The 24,578-nt window shown below is 36.1% G+C and overlaps 1 protein-coding gene across 2 annotated transcripts in view; it reads right to left on the bottom strand.

The window, feature by feature from the left end:
* SMAP1 (small ArfGAP 1) overlaps window positions 1–24,578 on the bottom strand; it is a 150,990-nt gene that overhangs the window by 65,403 nt on the left and 61,009 nt on the right. The window contains exons 3-5 of one of the 2 annotated variants that reach the window (XM_090282648.1): window positions 17,780–17,865; window positions 13,507–13,582; window positions 3,486–3,566 (exon numbers count right to left, since the gene is read on the bottom strand). In XM_090282648.1, coding sequence (XP_090138774.1) covers window positions 3,486–3,566; window positions 13,507–13,582; window positions 17,780–17,865 — 243 coding nt within the window. The remainder of the gene's footprint in view (window positions 1–3,485; window positions 3,567–13,506; window positions 13,583–17,779; window positions 17,866–24,578) is intronic. The other variant, XM_090282649.1, reaches the window with a different exon arrangement.

Genomic DNA, 24,578 nt, shown 5'->3' with positions numbered 1-24,578 from the left:
AACATTTTCAGTCTATTACCATAGTGTTTTGATTTTTAAAATGGCAAATAGAATTATTTTCTCATGAAAAAAAATGTTAAATACAGTGCTTTGGAACCAGAGTCAACTTACTTGTGTAATTCAACAGTCAAGGTAAAATATAATGATATTATGATGTCCACAATTTGCATTTCAAGAAGGATGAAACAGGATATAATATTAAAAACTTATGGCCACAAACATGCCAAAGAGGAAAATGAAAGAAAGATGAATATGGATAAATCTTGAGAATATCATGTGAAGTGAAACACATCATACAGAAAATGAAACATTTCAGACATGTTGGATATAAGACTGAATGCAACAAATAAACAAGAAAAACAAACAAACAAAAACTCAATAGACACAGCAGCAGGATGGTGGTTACCAGAGGGAAGGAGAGTAGGCTGGGGGAGCTGAGAAGCCATCAAACATAAAGAAACGGAAGATGCGACTTGAGGTGGTGGGTACACAATGCAATATACAAATGATGTATCATGAAACTGAATGTTTGAAACCTATATAATCTTATTAATCAATATCACTCCAAAAATTTCATTAAAAATTCTTTAAAAATAAGAGAAATAAAGATTAAACAAAGAGCATTATTCATAAGGCATTAAGAGGGAAGAGATGAGCAGAAACCTAGAATTCAATGACTACTGCAAGTGAGTACTGATACGATCTTGGTTTCCTGGTAGTAACATGAAAATATAAATTGATGAACCTAGGAAAGGCAGAATAATCACATATAACTTACTCTAAACGCCTAAAGGTTGTGTTTGCACCTGTGCCTTTAAAATGGTGTTTGACACAACCTATTTCAAGGGTAGAATTTTTGCTAATTGTTAATCAGAAAAGATAACACGGGCAATTCCTAGGCTCTAACATAAGAGATATAATAAAAGTTCCTACAGGCCAGGCAATGTGAAAAGCATTTATTTTTCTAATTTAATTTTTATAATAACTGCCTGGAAAAAGCTGTCAGTATTGTCATTTTACAAATGAAGAAACAAAATCTTAGGAAAGTAAGGCACAAAGCAACAAAGCTGACCAATGGTAGGGCCATGGGACAATAGAGCCCACACTTTCAAATCTCACTCCTCGCTGTCATCCAGCGGAGCACTGCTATTCGGTACCATTCTTCCTTATAACAGCTAACAGTGACTGATCCCTTACTGTATGCCAGACACTGCTTTGACTCATTTAACCTAACAACTTTATGAGGTAAGTAATATTATCCCCACGTTATAAGTGAAGAATATATGAGATTTGCAAAAATCTTTATATAACATGAAATGTTGTTCCCTCCCTCCCCCTTCCCTCCCAAGCTGGACTATAAGACCTGTGGGCTATAAGACCTGTATATCCAACCACCTATTTAAGACAGCTGGATGTTCCACAGTCACCTCATACCCAACAGATACAACTTTTAATTCATCTCTTCTCCTTTTCTCTCCTCAAACCCGTTCCTCCACCTCAGCTTCTATCTTTTTCTCACTCAATATTACCGTCATCTACTGAGATGCTCAGGCCATAAAGCGAGTCATCAAATCTTCCTGAAGCACCTCCATATTTCATGGATTACTAAGTCCCACAGATTCTATCTTCTCAAGATCTTCTAAAACTACACTCTTTTTCATCCCCTCTGCCTCCATTTTAGCACATGCTCCCATTGTTTTATTCAAGATTCCTAACAACAGGTTCTGAAGCCATTTCCACACCCATCAGCACAAAATTCACTCTCCACCGAGACAGTGGAGTCATGCTATGACATGAAAATAAAATCCTGTTATCCTGAAAACTCATCATTAAAGTGTCAAGGCCTTCAGAATGAACACCGATTTCCTTCAGCAGGCTCACAAGAAGGGTCCTCTCCCACTTCTGTCCCTATCCCATGCATGTGCCAGCTATGCCATTCTACCTGCAAAACCCCAAACATTCCACTTTGCTACAGGTACCCCCCCCCCCCAGATGCTTTCTCTACCTGGAATGCACTCTTAGTCTTAGAGCTAATGTTTATTAAGAGTTTAAGATGCAACAAAAGTCTATCTCCTGGTAGTAACAGCAGCACAGTGAGTACATGTCAATCACTAAACACATTATACTGCATTAGGACCTGTAAAGTTATCTAGATATCTGTTTTCCTCCATTAGACTGGAAGCTCCTTGAGAACAGAGGCCATATCTTATTTGTCTCTGTACCCCTCTTGTCTAGTGCACCACTTATCAAGAGGCAGACACAGAAAAAAGTACTAGTTCAAACAATGTCTCGAACTAATTCATTAAGATCATGATAAATTTTAAAAGGTAAGAGTCAAAAATTAAAACCCTCAAATATGTGTAGGGATGGCTTTAAAAAACCACAATGGTAGTACTATGTACCCATAACCACCCCTACCCAAAACACACTCTAAAAATTATCACTGATGATTCTAAACTCATGATTCTATACTATATACATTGTATCTATATAATTGTTACTGTTGCTTTTTTAAAAAACATTAACTTTCAAGTGATTACAACAGAATCATAGAAAGAAGATATTTTAATAGATTTTACTAGTAGAGCAAAGAATTCAACAGCAACTATAAAAAAAAAAAAAAGTTTAAAAAAAATAAAGTTCCAAAGAAGGAACTCCTGCCATTTGTGACAACATGGATGGAACTAGAGAGAATTATGCTTAGTGAAATAAGCCAGACAAAGAAGGAAAAATACCATATGATATCACATAATACAGGAGACTAATGAACAACACAAACAAATGAACTAAACAGAATAAGGAGCAGAATAAGTTATCAGGGGGGGAGGAGGAGAGGGAGAGAAGGGGGTTAAGTAGGGGAAGGATTTAGTAAAGGAACGAGTATAAATAACCCATGGACATGGGCAACGGGGTGGGGAATGACTATGGGAGAAGGGGTGGGCTGGGTTGCAGGGAGCAATAGGGGAAAAAATGGGACAACTGTAATAGAAAAACAATAAAATTAAAATTAAAAAAAAAAGAATGAAGAAGGCATTGTCTTTGCCTTCAATATCAATATAATGTGTTTACTTCTGTAATGCCTACTGTATGTCTTCTATATGTTAGGTACTATTATAAATGTTTTTAACTAAAAAAAAATAAACATTTAAAAACTTAAAAAAATAAAAAATTACACCACATTAAAGAAAAAAAAAAAAGCTCCTATAAGTGTAAGGAAATAATGGCAACAACAAAAAGCTAAATGTTTTTTAAATGCTGAGATATACCTATGGTACCAATAAATCAGTCCTTCTGAAATTATAGATTAAAGCACTTTAACCCTACCTGTGGCATAGGAAAATATTCTAGAACTTGTCGTATTTAACATATTTAATGCTGGAAACCATTCACACTTAAACAAGCTCGTATTCACACTTATTACAGCACTCCAAATTACAGCCTAGTGTGAACACTATATAATGCAGCTGGCTAAAACACTACCATACCTCCAATTTGTTTTTCTCAACAGCAGCTTGTAGAGAAGGAGAAGCTACCAAAGGCTGAAGGGGAGCATCAGAGGAGGAAATCTGTGGAATGAAGATGAAAAGTCAGGAGAAAAACACAAAAAGAAGGTAATCAAAACTGACAGGTACAGGAAAGAAACAAAAACCCATGCATATCTGAGATACAGAAGTACTTAGAAGTAGGATAACAAAGGAAAATAATGCATCAGGAAGAATGTATTGCTTTAAAAATTTTTCCACATAAAATTTCTAAAAATAAAATATTATTATAAAACAGTATATGATCTAAAATGAATTTCACTAGGATAAAAAATTTAAAATGCACTGAGACAAGATTGTACCAAAGTATTTAAAAATAATTAAGCTTCTCAAGTGACTCGCTTTTAATCATTATTACTATTGAAATACTAATGCATGAAGACATATTGTCCCAAGTAGCAGGAAAGCACAAATTTTTTTTTAACTTATAATAACTGTTTTAAGAACACAAAATAAAACAGACTGAGGAAAAAGGCATCAACTATTTAAGAAAACAGAAAAAATGGCTGGGAGAAAATAAGTGGATTAATACAACAGCAAAGCAGCAGACAGACTTATAATGTAATTTGTACGCTTCCTTCTTTACGATCAGTACTTACAAATACCATTTCCAGTGCTGTACTTGCTGAATTACCCTGAAGCACTATCAGAGTTATATATGCAGCAGAGGCAATTTATACATGAAAAAGGATTTCATCTAAAAGCCTTTTCACTCATCTTCCTACTCAATTTCTATATACATAGTTGATCACTTTAATGGAAGCATTATCGTCCTGCTCTCTTTACAGTCAAAATATAACTGAAAGACATTTAGAAAACATGTACAACTTTGGAGCCATAAAACTAGCATCTCTATATTGCCCTATCATATCAACAGCGTCTATGAGGAATTTTTAAAAATTAAAGGTACTATTATAGAAAGGTCATTACGTAATGTCAAAATAACATTGTGAGAGGACAAATCTTCATTCAAGCAGATTATTAAGTAAGTTATGGTTGTAATTCTTGAATCACAATCTGAGACCATAAATTTAGGGGGTTTTCTGCCTTGCACATTATTTGTTGCCTGTTATAACTGTGCAAACTAGCCATTTAGTGACTACTAATGGAAATTACATTAGAAGAAAATATTTAAGAAGTTAAACAGCATCTTAAAACATAGCTTCAAAGCTGGTTTATCCTACTGAACATTTACTTGCAAGAGATCTTTAATTGCTACTTCATGTAAAACAGATTAAAAAAAAACACATAAAATCACTTATGATAACTTGTTAATCTTAAATTCCTTTATGCCCAAAACTCATGTAAAAGATGAACATAAAAATATAAGAGAGGAATAGGAGCATTTAGTATGTCGAGGGTACTAATTCAAGATAATTCAGCCTTGGCTGGTGGCTCAGTTGGTTGGAGCGTGACCTTGTACGCCAAGAGGTTGCGGGTCCGATTCCCAGTCAGGGCACACATCTCGGTTGCAGACCCCTGGTTGGGGTGTATAAGGAAGACAACCAACCGATGTTTCTCTCTTACATCAATGGTGTTTTTTCTCTTAGATCAATAACCATATCTTAGGTGATGATTAAGAAAAAAAAGATAATTATATTGTAAAGGTGCTTGTTCTCCTTTTGAGATGATGATAAACTGATTTGACCACTTTTAAAACTCAAAGGCAGGAACATAAAATTATTCTAGGTGTCCCTGGCATAATCAGGTAGGCCCTTAAACTGGGCCCTTTCCTAAATAAGAGATTTGATGTGTGAGAGAAATTCTCCAACTGGCCTTGAAGAAGCAAGATGCCAAATGGCCCCTAGGAACTGAGAGTCATCCCCATTTGAGAGTTAGCAACAATACAGAACCTGTCATACAGACCAAGAAAATGAATTCTGACAACAACCGTGAGCTTGGAAGAAGACACTGAGCCTCAGATAAGACTGCATCTGGCCAACTCTTTGATTTCAGTCTGAGGATATCCAGAGCTAAGAACTGAGCTCACCCATGCCCAGACTCTTGACCAAAAGAACATGTAATGTGGTAAATCTGTGCTATTTTAAGTCATGAAGTTTCTAGCAATTTATTAAGTGGCAAAAGAAAATTAATTCAATAACCATCTCTTAATTAAAAAACAAAATCCTGAGCAGTATGGCATTAAAGTCCTCTATACAATCCCTATTTGCCTTTCAAGACCTATTTCCTCACACATTTATTCTCTCATCTACCCACCCCGAATATTCCTCCTTCACATTCACTGGACAAGACAGTCTCATGGACTACTCACCAAACCCAAACACCAAATAATACACTTGAACTCATTCCTCTTTATCTAACTTTAGCATAGATGGGATAAAATGTCCCTTCAGCCAGATATGTCTTTCCTGCATTATCAACACTCAACCAAGTTTCTCTAAAAATCTTACTTTTCTATTAAGGATAATCTTAAACATACCTCCTTTAAAAATTCTCCTAGTAGAAATTAATTAGTGTTATCTAAATTCTGTGTTCCCGTAACACTTTTATTCTTCTGTCATAAAAGTTACCACACTCTGGACACTGAACATGTACATGTTGATGTTTGAGAGTAAGGTACCTTTGGACAAAAATTATACTATTTCAATCTCTGTGCCTTGCAGATGGTATACATTCAATGTTTGTTGTAGACTAAATGAACAAAAAAGGGAAGAAACAACAAATCCAAGGGAACTTCAACAACCAGTCTCTGTCACTTCATACCTAGTTTCAAAATAAGACCCTAGTCCAAATCTCAAGAGCGAGGGAGGAAAGTCGTGAGGGTTGATATGATACGCCCACATTGGTGCCCAGCACCATGCAGTTACTTTAAAAGATTCAAAAAAATAAAAATATTTTTTTCTGTTTGAGATTACAAACCAGTAAAAATTCTAGAAAAACCTTTTTACTTGGAATATATTTTCCTTTGTTTTTGTCTTTATCTAAACTTCACTTTTCCCCTTTAAGCCTTCGTGCTTACGGTGCTACACAGCACTCAAAATCATATGGCCTAAACCCTGGCTGCTGTGGCTCAGGGGATTGAGCATCGGCCTGCGAGCCAAGTGTGGCTGGTTTGATTCCCAGTCAGGGCACATGACTAGGTTGCACGTCAGGTCCCCAGTTGGGGGCGAGAGCGAGAGGCAACCACACAGTGATGTTTCTCTCCCTCTCTTTCTCCCTTCCCCCCTCTCTAAAAATAAATAAACAAATAAATAAATAAATCATTAAAAAAGAAATCATACAGCCTATACCACAAACTTCTTCCATAAAAGAAGCACATACCAAGGGGTGACCAAAAAAAAAAAAAAAGGTATTCATAAAAAATTGTGTATTTATTCTTACATGTTTAAACTCAGTCACCATCAAAGTACTCTCCATTTGATGCACTATACTTATCAACACTTTTTATCCACTCCTCACAACAGTTTTTGAAGTCGTCAGTTTTGATGTCTTTTAGTGCTTCTGCCACTTTTTCTTCCACATTGGCAAAACATTTCCCTTTGAGGACTTTCTTTATTAGAGGAAACAAACAAAAAAAAGTGTCTGGGGTGAGATTTGATGAATAGGGAGAGTGGGGCACTGGGGGGGGTGGGGAGCAGGGGTCATGCCGTTCTTTGGTCAAAACTGCTGAACACAGCGCAGGGTGGGGAGGTGCATTGTCATGGTGGAAGAAAAAGTTACCTGCTTGCCACAGCTCAGGACATTTCTTCCACAAATCGTGGCGCAATCTCCTCAAAACTTCCAGATAAAAACTCTGGTTGACCATTTCACCCACAGAAAAATTCTAAGTGCACAATCCCTCTCACATCAAAGAAACAGATGATCACTGTTTTCATGTTTGACTTCACTTGTCATGCTTTTTTGGGTTGTAGGAAAGTGGCAGTTTCATTTCAAGATTGTAACCACAGCAACAAGATTCATCTCTGGTTATACTTTGGGAAAAACTCAGGGTCAGCCTCCAACTGCTCCTTCAAAGCATGGCACATAGCCAAGCAATTATCTCTTTGTTAAGGTATAAGCAAGTGAGGCACGAATTTTGCTGAAACTCATTTCATGCCCAAATCTTCAGATAAAATTTGCTGACAGGAACTCCACAATACCCCAGTCAACTCCACAAGCTCATTAATACTCCAACAGTGGTCTTCCAAGATGGTTTGAGAATTCTTACCACATTTTCTTCAGATCAGCTGGTCGAAGGACTCCCAGAACAAGGCTGCATGTCCACAGACATTTTGCCTTAACATGAGGAAACCACTTTGTAAACTTGTGTTTTAGTCAGAGCACCTTCCCTGTAAGCTGGCTGCACCGTTACAGCCATTTCAGCTGCATTGTTCCCTATCAGGAAACAAAATAACTGCCCCATATTGTTCATGTAAATCACCCATCAGGAAATGGGCAAATGTGTTGAATCTTCAAAAAAAAAATTCACTGAAGCCAAACTCAGCCTCTCACAACAATGCCAGCTACTACACAGATACAGATGGGTTTCTAGAACACTCACCTTGTGGGGGAAGCCTGCAAGTGGCCCACCCTCCAGAAGACAATTCTGTTTTTTTTTTGGGGGGGTCCCCCTCATACAACCCTCCTTACTTTCTCAAAAGTATCATATTTATACGACCAGATACCATGTTTATTAGCAGATCACTGAAGCCTCTCTTCACCAGATAAGTAAGTACTTAGGGATGAAGGAAGTATTATAATAGCCCCTTTTATACTTTGCATGATGGATTCAAAAATGGGGCTTAGCTCATGAACACATTCAACAGCCTGGGAGGCAGGAAGGCGTATTTTAGAAAAATCAGCAAACTCTTTGTCACTGTTCTCCTGTAGTTTACTATTTTGTATTTTGCCACATATTCTGAAATGTTTATGTTTAGAAGGGCAAGAAATCTATCAGTTTTTGTTAAAGGATTTAAAAATTACTGTCTTCCACAGAGAAGCAGGGTCACCTTTAGGCCCTTACTCTTGTTTAAACTAAGTAAATAATAACAGTAATACACAATTATAGCCCTGAAAAATGACAGCTAAAGAAAGAGACAAAATCTGTAAAAATCAAACATAAAAACTATAAAGTTAAAGCACTTCGGAGTTATTTAATATAGGGGTAACAGCCATATGAAGCTTAATACCATTCAGGAGATCTCTTTATCAGAGTAAAACTAATATTCAAACTGTCCCTCCTTAGATATCCCCTTAACTGCCCTAGTACTCCTTAAGTACCTTAGATATAAGATACTTATATTCTGTTTATATATATATTTTTTTAACCTGGTCTCATCCCCACTATGAAATTAAATCTCTCTGAAAGCAAAGGTCATGTCCTCTTTATTTCAGTTTCTTAGGATATTGTGACCAATAAATAATCAAAAATTATTTGAATATTCAATCTATTACTGAAGATAAAATGCTAGATATAAATATATAATGTAATTCTTAGAAATATATAATATTAGCTACTTCCACATTGATTGCCACAAAAAAGGAATACTTTAGAGATGCTAGAATATAAACTTTTTAAAAAAATCATTACCTTGCTTACACATGAGTAGGTAAAGTACATTTTCCTGGGGGTTAAATATGATTTTTGTAACTTTTCTGAATTTTCATTACCTTAGTAATTTAAACTCAAAGAGTATAAAATCTCTTACCTTGAAAATTTTATTTTCAAACCTACAAAAAATGTAAAAACCATAGAATGTCTATTAACTTCACTAATATTCACCAAACCTTAAACATGTGTCACATTTGTTCTTTCTACACACACACACTCAAATGCCAGGTTTCACTCAACCATTTAAAGATGAGTTATACGGGAGGCCGAGCAGCACGTGTGAAGAAAAGGAGCAGGAGTGCGAGAAGGAGTGAGAGCTGGAACGGAGCATGAAGTTGGCTCAGGAGGTACATGCTCCAGGGGAGTGTCCATTGCCTGGCCCTGTGCCCCATGGCCCTCCATTTGAGCCAAGCAGTGCTAAGGTTAGTGCCCCCTACCTGGATCATGACACTCCAGCCCTGTGCACTCTCAATGAACATGCCCAGCCTCATGTCATGTTTCCTGGCAATCACAACCATCTGTTCTACGTGCCCCTGGGGGCAGTGAACCCGGGGGGTCCTGGGTTACAATGTCCTAGACCTGTAGAGCAGTGACTCAGCAGCCGGGGAGAGGGAGTGGGAGCCCCTGAGGGAGACTTTTGTGACTGCCTCAAGCCTGGCTGTGACATGAAGCCCAGTGAGCTGGGACCGCCCCCACATGGGGTTCTTAGGTCAGGCCTGGATCCCCTCCCCTAATATGGGGATCTGGTTTTGCTGCCTAGCCCACCTGGCCTGCACCTTTTTCCCTTTCATCAGAGCCTGGCGTCCCTCAAGAGGAAACGTCTGGAGCTGGCTCCCGGGCCAGCCCTACGTCCTGACATGTCCTATATGGAACATCTGGCAGCTGAGAGGCAACATGCAGAAAGGGTGGCAGCCCTGGGCAATGACCCACTGGCCTGGCTGCAGATGCTCAGTGTGACCCTACCCCCCATCCACACATACACTCCCACATCCACTCTCATGTGCCTCTCCACCAGCAGGATGCCATCCATGCAGCCTCTGCCTCAGAGCACCCTCTCATTGACCCCCTGGCCTCAGGGTATCACCTTACCCAGATACCTTACCCAGGCAGGACCATCCCCAGCCCCCTTCTTCCTCACACTCTGCACGAGAGACAAAATTCGTCATCACCAGCTCTTTGTTGCTCCTTACATAGACGTGCCAGCTTCCCTCTCTGTCCCAATGTCAGCAGCTCACCAGCTGCAGGTCTTGCACACAGCATCCACTGAGCTGCAGTGCCTGGTGCTGGAGCAGCAGCAGCGGCTGCATGCCCATCACCCGCTGCACAGTGCACCACTACCCATCCAGGACTACTAGTCACCTGAGAAAGGAAGGTGACAAGCTGCTGGAAACCTGCAATCAAGAGCAGCCATGGCCCAAGTGTATATCTGGACTTTGGAGGTTTCCCTCCCAGCCTGCCACCCAGAGCGAGGAGGGATGCTGCTCAGTAGCAGGGCCTTGGCAGCTGGGCAGAGGAAGGAAGGGACAGACGGAAAGCCAAGGCTCCTGTGATGTGCAGAGGTGGGGAGATGGCAAGGGTCGGGGCAGAAAGCACACAGTATCTTGGACCAGCCTCTTCTTCCTTGCCTCCCCACTTTCTTCCTTCCCCCCCAACTTTCTTCCTTTCCCATACCCAATCCCTGTGGCCACCACGCCCTCCCCCATCTTGTTGGTGTGGTTATTTCATCTGTTAGGCCTTGCTGTTTCTGCATAGCAACAAGTGCTGTCCCTGTGTGCATATCCTCTCTGCAATGTATACTCCTTGCCCTTGCTCCACATTAATAATTCATATATATATATATGCAACCCTGGGCTGGTTTAGCTCAGTGGATTGAGCGTCGGCCTGCGAGCTAAGTGTCGCTGGTTCGATCTTCCAGTCAGGGCACATCAGAGAAGGAAAACTCTGACTCCAAAAAAACCTCCGCTGCCTTGCGGCATACCTCTTCAGGGGAAAGGCTAAGGGAGTAAACCCCGACAGAAAATCCGGAGCCGGAGTCCCTAAGGCGGTTTGACGTTGTAGTCAACACCGGCAACTCCTGCGGCGCACCTGAAGCCAAGCTGTATTGACTCCGTCTTTCCCTTGGACCCTTCAGCTGCGAAGAGAGGGGGGGTCTGCTGCATGGGCAACAGCAGACCCTCCATATCACCCTGCCCAGGCTCTGTAGCTTCATCGCAAGATGTCGATTCAACACAGGAGGAGACAGATACCATGTCACTCCCGAGTCGGACTGCACAGCCATTCTCGGCGGTGCAGATAGACTCTTAAGAAGCTACACCATCGTCTTTCGAGACGGACGGCTGCCGACGACGACGATATATATATGATACTTTTTAAAAACATTCCAACCAAAACCAACTAAACATCCTAATGACTCCCCAGGAAAAAAAATTTCTTTAATAAGTAAATAAAAATGATTTATACATGGATACAGAGAACATACTGATGGCTGCCAGATGGTAGGGAAATTGAGGGATGAGTGAAAAAAAAGGGAAACAAATTAAGATGTACAAATTTCCAGTTATAAAAATTCACAAGTATGTAAAGTACAGCATAAGGAATACAGTCAACAATACTGAAATAACCATGTATTTTGTCAGATAGGTACTAGACTTACCAGAGTAATCACTTCATAAGTTATGTATATCTAATCATTATGTTGTACACCTGAAACTAAAATACTCTGTCAATTGTGATGTTAAAATATTTTTAATTAAAAAAACTGAGGTAGGTAACTCCAAAAAATGGCTCTAGTGATGACAAAGACACTGATATTAAAGAGGCATGTAAAGGTTTTGAATAGTTATTGCAATATACATAAGAGTGAGAGAAAGCAGTATTTCCACAATATCATTTACATACTAGGTTACTTTAGATATGTTTGCATAACTTAATTGCTATATTAAATATTATGAATAGGAAAAATAAATAAAAATGGGTTATAGATTTTAGAGGGTGGGGGGACACTGAAGAGGGTATAGGGGATATAACTGGTGATAGAAGGAGACTTGACTTGGGGTGGTGAAGACAACACAATATACAGTTGATGTATTATAGAACTGTACACCTAAAACCTATAATTTATCAACCATGTTACCCTAATAAAGTTATTAAAAACTTGAAAAAATTTAGGATATTAAAAAGGATGTTAAATGTAGAGAAGTATATTTTATAAAATATACTAAAAGGATTTCTTAAAATTTCATATGAAAATACATTACTTATGTTTTAAAGTTAGTCCTTTTTCCCCCATAAGGCAATAACCAAACTCAGTTTTATGGACATTCTAAATATTGTCAATTTTTATCAATCTTTCAAAAGATTTTCTCTCCTACATTCATTATTCATTATAGAAGCAGCCTAAACTCTACACACAAGGTATCTTTGTTCCAAAATATGCATTAATATGTTACATTTTTTAACAAGATGTTTTCATTATCAAAGACAATATATGAAAATATCCTACTCTTTGTTTGTATCGCTTCTCCATGTGGATTGAAAAAGAAACCCAGTTTGCAAGTAAAATGAGATGAAATTATTGTCTATACATTGCTTGCCAGGTGACTACCTTATAGCTTGCTTATTAATCTAGAAATCAATGGTCAAAAAGATTATTGCACCAATAATGACAATTTGTCTTAAATTGTAATTAACTGGGATGGGAAAATATAATCAGAAAAAAACATTTAAAAAACAGTGATATAACATATTTGATCATCACAGTAAGGTTTCAACTGTTAGCAAAAGGCTTGATAATAACCAATTAACAGATCCACCCAAGTCCTGAGGGGAAGATAAAATTTGCCTTTTTTATTTTTCACAAATTTCCAGAATGGAGTAAAATAATTTCCCTCCTTCCCTTTTCAATTAGTGGCTTTATCTTTTTGCAAATCTCACAAAATTAACTTAATTAAATGCCATTTAGGCAGTTATTAGACTCAGAATATGCTTCTTTCTAAATCAAGAGTTCTGCTTCACGACTTGGCTGGTGTGGCTCAGTGAGCTGAGTGTCATCCCACGAGCCAAAAGGTTGCTGGATTCCCTGTCAGGACATATCCGTGGGTTGCAGGCCAGGTCCCCTTTTGGGGGCGTGAGAAAGACAACCAATTGATGTCTCTCACACACTGATGTTTCTCTCCCTATCTCCTTCCCTTCCCTTCTCTCTAAAAATAAAGAAAATCTTACAAAAAAAAAAAAAAAAAAAAAAAAATTCTGCTTCAGGGGAGCTCATTAACATGTGACAAAATTCCAATGTAAAAATTTTATAGTTTTATACTTTATAAAATTTTTACAACTAATAAATTAAGCTGTATTGCATGTTAAAAGTTCAAAATCTATTAAACTTAAATTGGTGACAGAGATAAAGATTTTACTTACATTTGTAACAGCTATAGCATTTTTATCATAGTATTTCTTCTTTTCGTATTTATCTCTGATGAAAAATTCCACTGCTCTGAAAACAAATAACTTAAGGAAAAGCATAAGCTCGGTGACATGTACACACCACCCACTCAGTCATTCCTCTCCACAAAGTTTAAACTCTAAATTCAATTTTCCTCTCACACTATTTTTGCAACTCAATTCTAAAATTTAACTTTGCTTTCAACCAAAGACATCTATCTCTTTCAGGAAATTTTCCCCATTCAATAAAATCACTCAACCAAATTATATTATATTTTTCCCTATACATACATAACTGTGATAAAGTTTAACTTATGTTTAGGCACAGTAAGTGATTAACAACAATAAGTAATCACAGAACAAGTTAAATCAATGTTCTGTGACAAAAGGTATGCGAATATAGTCTCGGTCTCTCTTGGTCTCTCTCTCTCTCTCAAAATATCTGAAATTTTCCATTTAATGTTTCGGACCATGGTTGACCTTGGGTAAACTGAAATTTCAGAAAGTGAAACCATGGATAAGAAGGAACTACTGTATAAACAATTTGATAGATTTTCAAGGGAAACTAATTCCCAAAGAAGAGGGTCTCCAAAGTATATCCTCATTTCTGGTACCAGAAGGGACTTGCTATTTAACTGTCAGTTATTGTGACCTTGAAGTTAGCTAATCTATTGAACCCATACCTAAATATGTAAAAAGGAAAAATCATACTCATCTCACAAAATTATTGAGTTTGGGGAATAATACATATAAAGTACTTAGCACAGGACCTAACAAACAATAATTGATCAATAAATGAATTTAGCTTTTATTTTTATATATTTGCATCTCAGCTTCCTCACATTTAAAATGAAATAACACTAAAACTCATGTCACAGAACTATTGTAAGAATTAAATAAGCTAGTATATATAAATAATCTAGTGTATATGAAGAACTAAGAAGAAAGCAGGGCACACAGTAAGTTCTATTTAATCTTTAGCTATTATCATTAACAAATATTTTAATAATATTTTAAAATATACAGGCCATGAAAAAGGGAAGGAATGGACAAAAACTACTGTGTTAAGGTCTAAGACAGTTTGCATGTGATAGGTTTAAATAGATGAGCAAATGAGGAACAACAATTGAACCAATGAACCTGGAGATCAGGAAATACTTATCTTCATTTTCCAGTCTCCAGGTGTCATTTGAGACCTTCAATTTAGTTATACTGATGTATACAATAACAACAATAAAAATACAAAAAAAAACCAAACAAATAGAATAGTAATATTTTCAGGGAATCAAGGTAAGACATTTATTAATATCAATTCAAGTTTAGGTGGTTGATTTGGGATTTAGTCAATAAGCAACAACAAAATACTCCAGAACCTTCCCCATTCCTGTAGTTACAAAACACTCAGTACATAACCCCTAACTGTCCCCATCCTCAAAACTAACAAATGGTACAACATAAGTCCAGAAAATTTTTAACATGCCTATGTATTTTATCTTTTAACATGTATTTGTATTTTAATTTTTTTCCCTTTCTTTAAAGATGTCATTTAAAAGACAATTAAATTAACATCTACTCCCAAGAAGAAAATCTTCCAGCTCCAGAGACATACCACTGACAGCAATAAAACTTTCAAAAACTCAAAGGAGAACTGCTGATTAGCTTTGGTGCACAAAAGATCTCATGGAACTGAAGTAATTAACGTTTTAGATGAGACAACATATCCTAATAATGTAAAGCTTTATCATTTGTCATGCACTAGTACATGCAGCCTATAAATAACCACATCCCATATGAGAAATTATACTTTCACAGCAGCTTTTACATAACTTTTGTAATTGTAGAGCTTTTGAAAAGTGACAAATTTTGTAAAGGATGCTGTGAGGTCCCATATTATATGAGTTTTACTCAGTTTTGTTGACTTAAATATAGTTGTCTGTATTTAGTGCAGAAATGTTAGGCTTTTGAAAAAAGCACTGAGCTTCAGAATGATTCATGAAATAAAGGCAACAGTTTTCTTACTATTCTCCCTAATACAATCTCCAAGTCACAGTGTTTCATAATTAAACAAAGGGATAAAAGTGCTACTGCAATTGCTATTAACTAAGGTTAAAAAAAATTTTTTAAGGCTATAGCATTGCATCAGATATAGGGGCCAGTCTCATGGTCCAAGAGGTATTGCCTTATATACTCTTATCATTAATGATTAACTAGCTCAAATTTGTTTAGACAAAATCCCTCTTTGAGGAGTTTCTAACCATTATATCATCCTTTTGTGAACAGTAAGAGGTCAACACCTCATATAAATAGGACTATAACTTGTAAATGCTTTAGAAGTAGTCACAGTTTGAAAAATCAAGTAAGTATCCTTCTTTCTTCTAGGGTGCAGATTCATGTTTCCAGGTACTAAATGGGTATTTCTATGTATGTGTCCAACAGACACCTCAACCTGCCCCAAGTAATGAAGCTTGGCTCATTACCTGTCATTTCTAACTCAACTTTCATCTGGTATTAGATTCCTTCTGTCCACTGAATTCCATAGAACCTCATCCGAGTTAGAAAACCTGGGGTCACCTAGGTGGTTTTCTGAGAAACAAAGCCACTCAACCTAATCCAACTGCTCCTGCTCTCCCAAATTTCTTTCTGATCTTCCCAATTTCCTGCTCTCCATTCTCAATTGCCACCATGTAACTTACATCTTCATTTTTGCTCACTTCAGGGCTATACTAGTGACCTACATGGTCTCCTTGACTCCAAGATCTCCTTCACTTAATCTTCCTTGTGGAGAAGTTAATGTTTCCAATGTTTCTCCTTCCTCAAAACCCTTCAAGGTTTTTCAAATCCTTCAACCCTTTGGATCAATGAAATGAGGTCCAAACTGCTCTATTTAGTATTAGAAACCCTTCATAATTTGGAAAATAACTTCTACTGCCACTTACCCCACAAAATTTAAATCTTGTCACATCAAAACCTTGAAATGTCATGTTTCCTCACAACTTAATACTTCGCATACAATTTTTCTTCGCCTGAAATGTACCTCCCACTCTTACCCTACGATCATGCTACAGTAAAAATAGCCTTGAATAGCAAATTGCTAAATTTATGGGAAGGAGGTGGAAAAGCAGAAACAGAACAGGTCAAGTACACTTTTTTAAAATAACTTTACTATAACTGAAAATGTTTCTACACAAACAGTAAAATAGATATTGTATAATGGACTGTATCTTATGCGAGGACAAAAATCACCTTTTTTTCACTGTTTGACCACACAAACTGTGATAATATACAAATGGGTAATATATAACTGATCTTTAAGAAACTACATTTTAGTCTCAAAACTGCAAATGTTACATTTGGATAAAATAACAAATACCTACAATGAATTAGATCTTATTTATAGAGCAGCATAATTTTGATGAGCTGCTTTCACAAACTTCAATATGACTTTGAAAAAGCCTATAGGATCAAATGTTTATCTAACAAATGTGACAAACATCCTAAGTAAAATGCCTGTGAGAATATAATCTATTCATTCATTAGAGCAGATCTGTAAACACAATTGTGCAAGCTATGCAAATATGGAATGTCCATAGTAAATATTAGCATAAATTACTGCAGCACTTCCACTAAATATGTAATTCGCCTTTTTTTAAAAAATATTTATTTACTTATTTTCAGAGAGAGGGGAAGGGAAGGAGAAAGAGAGAGAGAGAAACATCAATGTGTGGTTGCCTCTCACACTCCCCCAGCTGCCCAGGCATGTACCTTGACTGAGAATCGAACCTGCGACCCTTTGGTTTGCAGGCCAGAGCTCAATCCGCTGAGCCACACTCAGCTAGGCCTTGTAATTTGCCTTTTAAATGCATACATGCCAAAATGTTACACATAAATATAATTACTATATAAAGATGATCAAATAAAATCCCTCTGGAGAAGTTTTTTTTTTAATAGTCAAGATGTTCACAAATCAAATCTCTAATAAACTCTCCAATCAAGAGTTGGAGATCAAGAAGAATCAGTCACAAATTTTATACTTAGTAATAATTACATTAAAAAATTACATAGATTATGTATTACCAGATTCTTAACAAAAATTTACTACATACAAAGCACATCTCAAGGAAAATCAAGTTCTATCTCTAATGAACAACAGTATGATAATGTTCATGCCTTCCTAAACACAGTTAAAATATAAACTATAAAAATGAGTTAATTCTTTACAAACCCGTAATACAGAAATATTAAAGGATACTGATCTGTCTGTGGTCTTCGAAAGTTCTCTGGAAGATTGGCTTCATAGAGCAGTCTTGCTTTAGTATTTCCCATATCCTGCATGCACTATAATAAAAAAAAAAAAAAAAAAATCAAGTATTTTCATTATTTGTATGAACATTAAAAAGTAATTCCACACACATGCATATGCAAATACCAGGTAACATTCATTATTTCCAATATATACACAATAAGGTCTGTCTGGAAAAAGTCCAACCATTGTTAACATAATGAGAACAGTTTGCATGACACCAATATAACCTGGCAATCGAGGTGAGTGAACTGGAATGCATATGCGTGAACAATGATGACTTCACTGTACTAGTCAGTGTGGGCGGTAGACACTGTTGAGTGAGCATGTGTACTGTGTAGCAGTTGCATTCAAAATGGCTGAGCAAGTAGAGAAATGAATCTGCATCAAATTTTGCTTTAAGCTTGAACATTCCTCCATAGAAACTAAGCCACAGCTACAGGCAACTGGTGATAGGCAGCTTCATCACCACAACATGCCCACTCATGCATCGTATCTCGTGCAGTTTTTCAGTGGAACATCAAATCACCCAGGTGACTCAGCCCCACTATAGCCCAGATTTGGTGCCCTGTGACTTCTGGCTTTTCCCAAAACTAAAATCACCTTTCAAAGGGAAGAGATTATAGACCGTTGATGAGATTCAGAAAAATGCAATGGGGCAGCTGATGGCGATTGGAAGAACCGTGTGAGGTCCCAAGGTGCCTACTTTAAAGGGGACTGAGGCATCATTGTCCTATGCACAATGTTTCTTGTATCTTCTTCAAGAAATGTCTCTATTTTTCATATTACAGGGCTGGATATCTTCTGGACAGACCATGTATACTTCTATTCAGAGAAATAATTTAAATCACAATTATGAAATTACTCAAGTTCAAAATAAAAGCATATTTTTAATCCTTCACATTTTTTTTTTTTACCTATATGGATTCACTGTTTTCTAATGTCTTTTTCTGTGCATACAATAATACTATCTTCATTCATATTCACTATTTCCTAAAAGTGAATTCCCGGGGTAGTTCATGGGCAGAATTATCACTGTTTTAAATATCCCACTTGGATAATGCTGCCTTTTTCAAAGTAACAACTCAGGATCAAATTTTCTTTGTTTTTAGCTTCAAAATACTCTGGAATTTCATGATTTACAATCAATATCACTATGAGGAGCAGATAAAAAAGAATTAGTGCTGACCCAGAACGCTACAGAAGTGAATTAATTTCTTTAGGGTTATTAACTTCTTTGAGATTCTGCTGAAAGCTATGGAGCCTCTCCCTACCAAAAAAACAACAACAGCTGTACCCAATGGCCAAATTTTACATACAAGTTCAGGAGCTTATAGGCCTTCCTCCCTAAAATCTATAAACCCCACGAGTATCTAATAATCATTTCAACCAATTTAATTAAGTGTCAGTATCATTATGAGTAAATACTAGCCAAACAGTACTTTCTGGATAGCCCACTAAACACTAAGTTAACATTTGCAAACTAAACATTATTCTATTATTATATCATTTACATAGAACTTGAGTTCCTTAAAATATTTTAACTGGTAGAAAAACCAGTTTTTATAATTCCTCTTATTGTTCTGATTTCCTGGACAAACACCCCCACATCCAGGAAAAGACAATCCAGGTTTAACAATTACTGGATGTCAACCTTGAGTTGTAGCCCTCAAGGGTACACAGAACTTACTTTCCTCCAAATAAAAAATAAAAGTGTGACTTTTTCCACACCTGAGAGTTTTAAGGTATGCAAAATTCTAATACACACTCACTTATGGATGTCTGCACCACTCCACCTCAACGTAAGTATTCTCTCTCAAAGTACATGAGATTTCTAAGTCATTGTTTCAGAGACAATGATAAAGTGAATTAATAGGGGGCTGAGAAATATAAGGTAATAGTAAACCAAGAAAGAATTAAAGGATTTTGTTGTTGTTGTTGTTGTTGTATTTTTATTTAGCTCTAGAGAAAAAAACAGAAGCTAAGGCAAAATCCCCAAGCTTCAAAAGTGTATCATATGTTAATAAAATATCGTATGTCAGCTATAATTTTAAAATAAAATAAAAAGTATATGAGATGAGGAAAAGTTTATATAAGGTGAATTGACAGTACAAGGTCAGAGGACGCTACACCATCATGACACACCCTAGTCTGAAGTTAGTATGTGAGTAGAGCTAATATGCAAATCTGTGTGGCGAGAGAAGAGTTGAGAAACTTTCAATATAGCTTATCCTTCCTGAAAAAAGAAAAAATGTTTTCTATCTCAACTATTCAAATGATGCTAAACCTTTGTGCCATAGTGGGATTTTGGAAGTAGAAATTATCAAGTTACACAGTCATGAAGAAATTAAACATTTGAAAAGTATGAGACCAAGAAAAAAAGATGTTAGTTTGCACATATCTGCAATAAAGCAAAGAAGTAACTTAGATACAGCTCACAGAAACTATGAAAGTAAAAACATTTGAAAAGTTTCTATCAAGCACACAAGAATACATGGAAATTTTAACAAAAAAATTAATAAGACTAAAAACAGTATCTACTATACGTGCATATCTCATTGATCCTGTTACATTTTTCTTCATATTTTAATATTTATGAAATAGTACATCTTACAATGGTATATTAGAATAAATAAATTTTTACTAGTTCATAAAATGAAGGTGCATCTTGCAATCAGCAATGTCTCGTATTCAACGACTATAACTATACACAGTTTATATAAAATACTCTATTTAATGTAAGTCTTTAATAATTTATTTTAGCAAAAAAGTAATTAGGAACAAGACATAAATGTACATTATACCAAATTATTTAATGTTGTACTAGGGATGCTATTCATCGCAATTAGGAGAACCAAAAAAAGAAAGAAGTATAAAAATCTGAATGTGAAGTGAGTTATTCCTACAAGAGACCACTACCAAAAACTGCCTGGGCGCAGGTGCACGGGCACGTGTTAGCTGGGACTGGGGAAATGAAGATTCGATGACATCACCCATGCAGAAAAGACCACTGTGTAAGAAGAAGGAAGATACTGGTAAGCTCAGATGATTTCTAAAAAGTAGAATAGAGTACAGTAGAAGGAAGGTCAGTAATGAAAAGATCAGTAGAGATAAAAGGTTGAGCAATTTAGAGATGATTAGAAATAGGGGAAAGTAAACAACAGGAGCAGGCACTTTGAGGAGGTGGCAGGAATATGTGAACGAACTGTTCACAAAGTTTCAAGACACTATGGGTAAGGGTTCTAGAGAACACTTATGAAAATTTATTCTATTGTCTGGTAATCAGCAGAAAAATAATGAAAACAGCCTAATAACTATAGTGATAAACATTAGCATCAACACTTTATTTTTATAAGTGAATATATTATTATAAACTGCATGTATGATTTACATTGCATATCTATATGGCATTTTAAATTTCAAAATAACACAATTTAATAATTATTACCCTAATTTGACAGGGAATGAAATTAAAGCTGCAAGGCATTAAGTAACAGGCCCAAGATTATTAGCCTTCGGAGTATTTAACTCTTGGTAGAACCAACATCAGCCATCAGTAGTTCAGATATCTGAGGCTACATCTAATAAAAGTTAGTCCTGCAGACTAACAAACACCAGGCTCTTTGCTTTAGAGGCTCAGCTTTTATTTTATAGATGAAGAAACTGAAGCAGAAAGAGGTTATATGATTTTCCTACTGAGTAATACAATGAATTAGTTACAGGGTTGAGACCAGAATAAAGTTCCCTTAGTTCTAATCCCTACCACCATGCAACAGCTAGTCAAAGGAAGTATCCAGGAAATGTTAACATAAAATAGAATACTGTTAAGTGTTGCCTCCATTATTAAAGCATCATTTCTGTTATTAAAACATTATGCTTTCGCTTTTAGGTCCTCTCATTGAAAATGCTTTAGAAAAGTGCACTGACTGTTAGGAGAATTTTAGTTGCTTATTCTTCTACATTTACAATTCAGTTTTCCAGAGCTGGGATGTACTGATCGGTTGCAAAGGGGAGTGGTGGGGAGAGGGAGATGATAAAAGGCATACACTTCTTTTAAATAAAGTGCCATTTAGATAAAGGGTATTTTAAAATATTATTTACTACTCCTATTAAATTCAATTTGTCCTATTTTATAGGTTCCTAAAGATGAATTTTACATTGTATTTTTTGAATGAACCAACTTCCGCCATTAAAATTGCAAAGGCAGGCTTCACCTGAAAATGGTATAACAAATCACACTTAAAAATCCCAAAACCTACTAGTTAAAAGTATTTTGCCCTTGTCAATCCATAATCTATGTGCTTTTAATTTCTCCACATAATCCAATTCATAGAACACTTGCCCAAAGCCTCACACGTCACTTGAGACTTGACTTTAAAAAATACTATTTAAACTGAAATGCTGAAAAGCATTTATGGCTGACATATTATCATCACAATCTAATATGGAAACTTTCCAAGTAGAAAACACTTCATACCCAATCAGAGTTTTTGCTTTAAAAACAATAAAACCTATATTCTAAGAGTTCTTAGTTTTTAATGTTTTACAGAGACTGAAGAAAATTGGGACTGTCAATTTAAAATTTTAATTAGTATGTATTTATTGGAATTGTGTAATTTAATAGAGAAAAATATACAAAATATAAGTAAACAAAAAATTAACAAAAAGTGGGAATAGATAAAAAAAGGCAGAATCAATCAGTAGGCAAATAATCATAACAAGAAATTTTATTTTTATGTAACAGTACTGTATATGTTTTTTTTTAAATCACTTTCATGTCAATGTGGCATTTCCAGTGGGCGGGGGGGTATGTAAATAAGCAGCACACATAAACAGTTTTACTGGAAAAAAAGAGCCTTGAAATGAATGTGAACATAAATGGTAACAGACACAGATAGATATAAAATGTGCCCCAGTTTAGATCACTGTCAATATCAGGAAATAATAATAAATGACAGGTCACCTGATAGTCCTAGTTAATGATTCATTCTCCTGAGAATAAAACATCATTTTTTTCTTTGATCTTCCAAAATCTTGGAGAGCAGAGCTCTCTGTGAAATCCAACTAAGTGATACAGCTACTTCAGGTTATGGATTCGTCCTCGTTCAGCTAAAGCCAAATATAGTTCAGTCTAGTCAAGTGGCTATTTTTAAGAACTATTGCTCCTTAGACCTCCCTTCTCTTCACCTTTGCATATCTGCCCCTTTATCTCAGTACCTACTTCCTATCTATCCCCACAATGCTTCCTGCCCTTTGTCCTTCAGATATAATATGTACCTCGTTAACCTTTCACTGTTAAACTAAAATGCACACTAATGTATTATTTCAGAAGCTATCTGCATAGTTTTCATAAATTTATGTATGTACTGATTTGCCCTTCTAGGTTCACTGCTGTTTTTTTTAAAAAATGAAGTGGGAAAAATAGCTGCCACAACATAAAAAACTGAGATTACCAGTTGCGATTGTTGCAAATGATTAGGTTACAACGTGACGATATGTGACAATTACATCTTCTGAATTAAAAGACAAAATTACAAAACATTAAAATAATTAATAGAACCTTACATATTAGTATATAATGGAAGGATGTTACATGCCTATATTAAATCTGGAGGAAGAAAGATAAAACCATGTAAATTAATACTCTTCTATCCAATTTTTTGAGGTATGGATGAGGGAAAAGAATCTTACCTCCAGATCTTAAAAGTATTGTGTAAGGATATGAAAACAACTAAAAATGTGTACCACATTTGTATATATGCATAAAATATTTTGGTAAGAATATGCAAGAAACTGATAAATATGATTATTCCTACTAAGGGAAACTGGATGACTGAGGGACAGAAATGGGAGGGAGATTATTCACTATATACCTTTTACACCCCTGGAAGTTTGTATCATATATTTCCCATTCCCTGAAACAATAAAATAGAGGAAAGTTATATTAATCCTGCATTGTTTCCAAACAAAATACTATCCAGAGTGAACTTAGCCAGGATATTCAGAGCAGGTAGACCCTCCTCGCTGGTATCCTCCATTCCTGCTAGAAGAACAGTCTTCTGATGATCAAAAAGGTTATGAATCAATTTAAATTAGTACATTTTTATAAATCTCACTCAAGTATATCTTACAGTAAAAATACATTCAAAGTAAAACTACGGCATTTCTTTTCCATGTTTTTTCCCAATACCATCATCTTAAAGAAACACTTTTGTTGCTGAGGATTACATCATTGAAAATTCAATGTTACTTGTTTTTTTGCTTCTTAAAATTTCAGTGTATTTGTTTTTGTGTAGAAAAGGGAACACTACTAATACAAAGGATTATAAGAAATTATTACGAACAACTGTATGGCAAGAAATTTGACAACCTAGAGGAAATGGACAAATTCCTGGAAACCTACAGTCTTCCCAAACTGAATCAAGAAGAAGCAGAAAGTCTGAATAGACCAATAACAGCTAGTGAAATTGAAGCAGTAATCAAAAAACTCCCAGCACACAAAAGCCCTGGACCGGATGGCTTCACAAGTGAATTCTACAAAACATTTAGGAAAGAACTAACTCCTATCCTTCTCAGACTATTCCAAAAGATACAAGAAGAGGGAAGACTGCCAAACTCATTCTATGAAGCCAGTATAACCCTAATTCCAAAACCAGGTCAAGACACAACAAAGAAAGAAAACTACAGGCCAATATCGCTGATGAACATAGATGCTAAAATCCTCAACAAAATATTGGCAAACCGGATC

Source organism: Furipterus horrens, unplaced genomic scaffold (assembly GCF_987537825.1).
Source record: "Furipterus horrens unplaced genomic scaffold, mFurHor1.1.pri manual_scaffold_6, whole genome shotgun sequence".
Taxonomy (NCBI): Eukaryota; Metazoa; Chordata; class Mammalia; order Chiroptera; family Furipteridae; genus Furipterus; species Furipterus horrens.
Note: the sequence above shows the minus strand (reverse complement) of the source record. Positions and strands in the feature narration are given on the sequence as shown.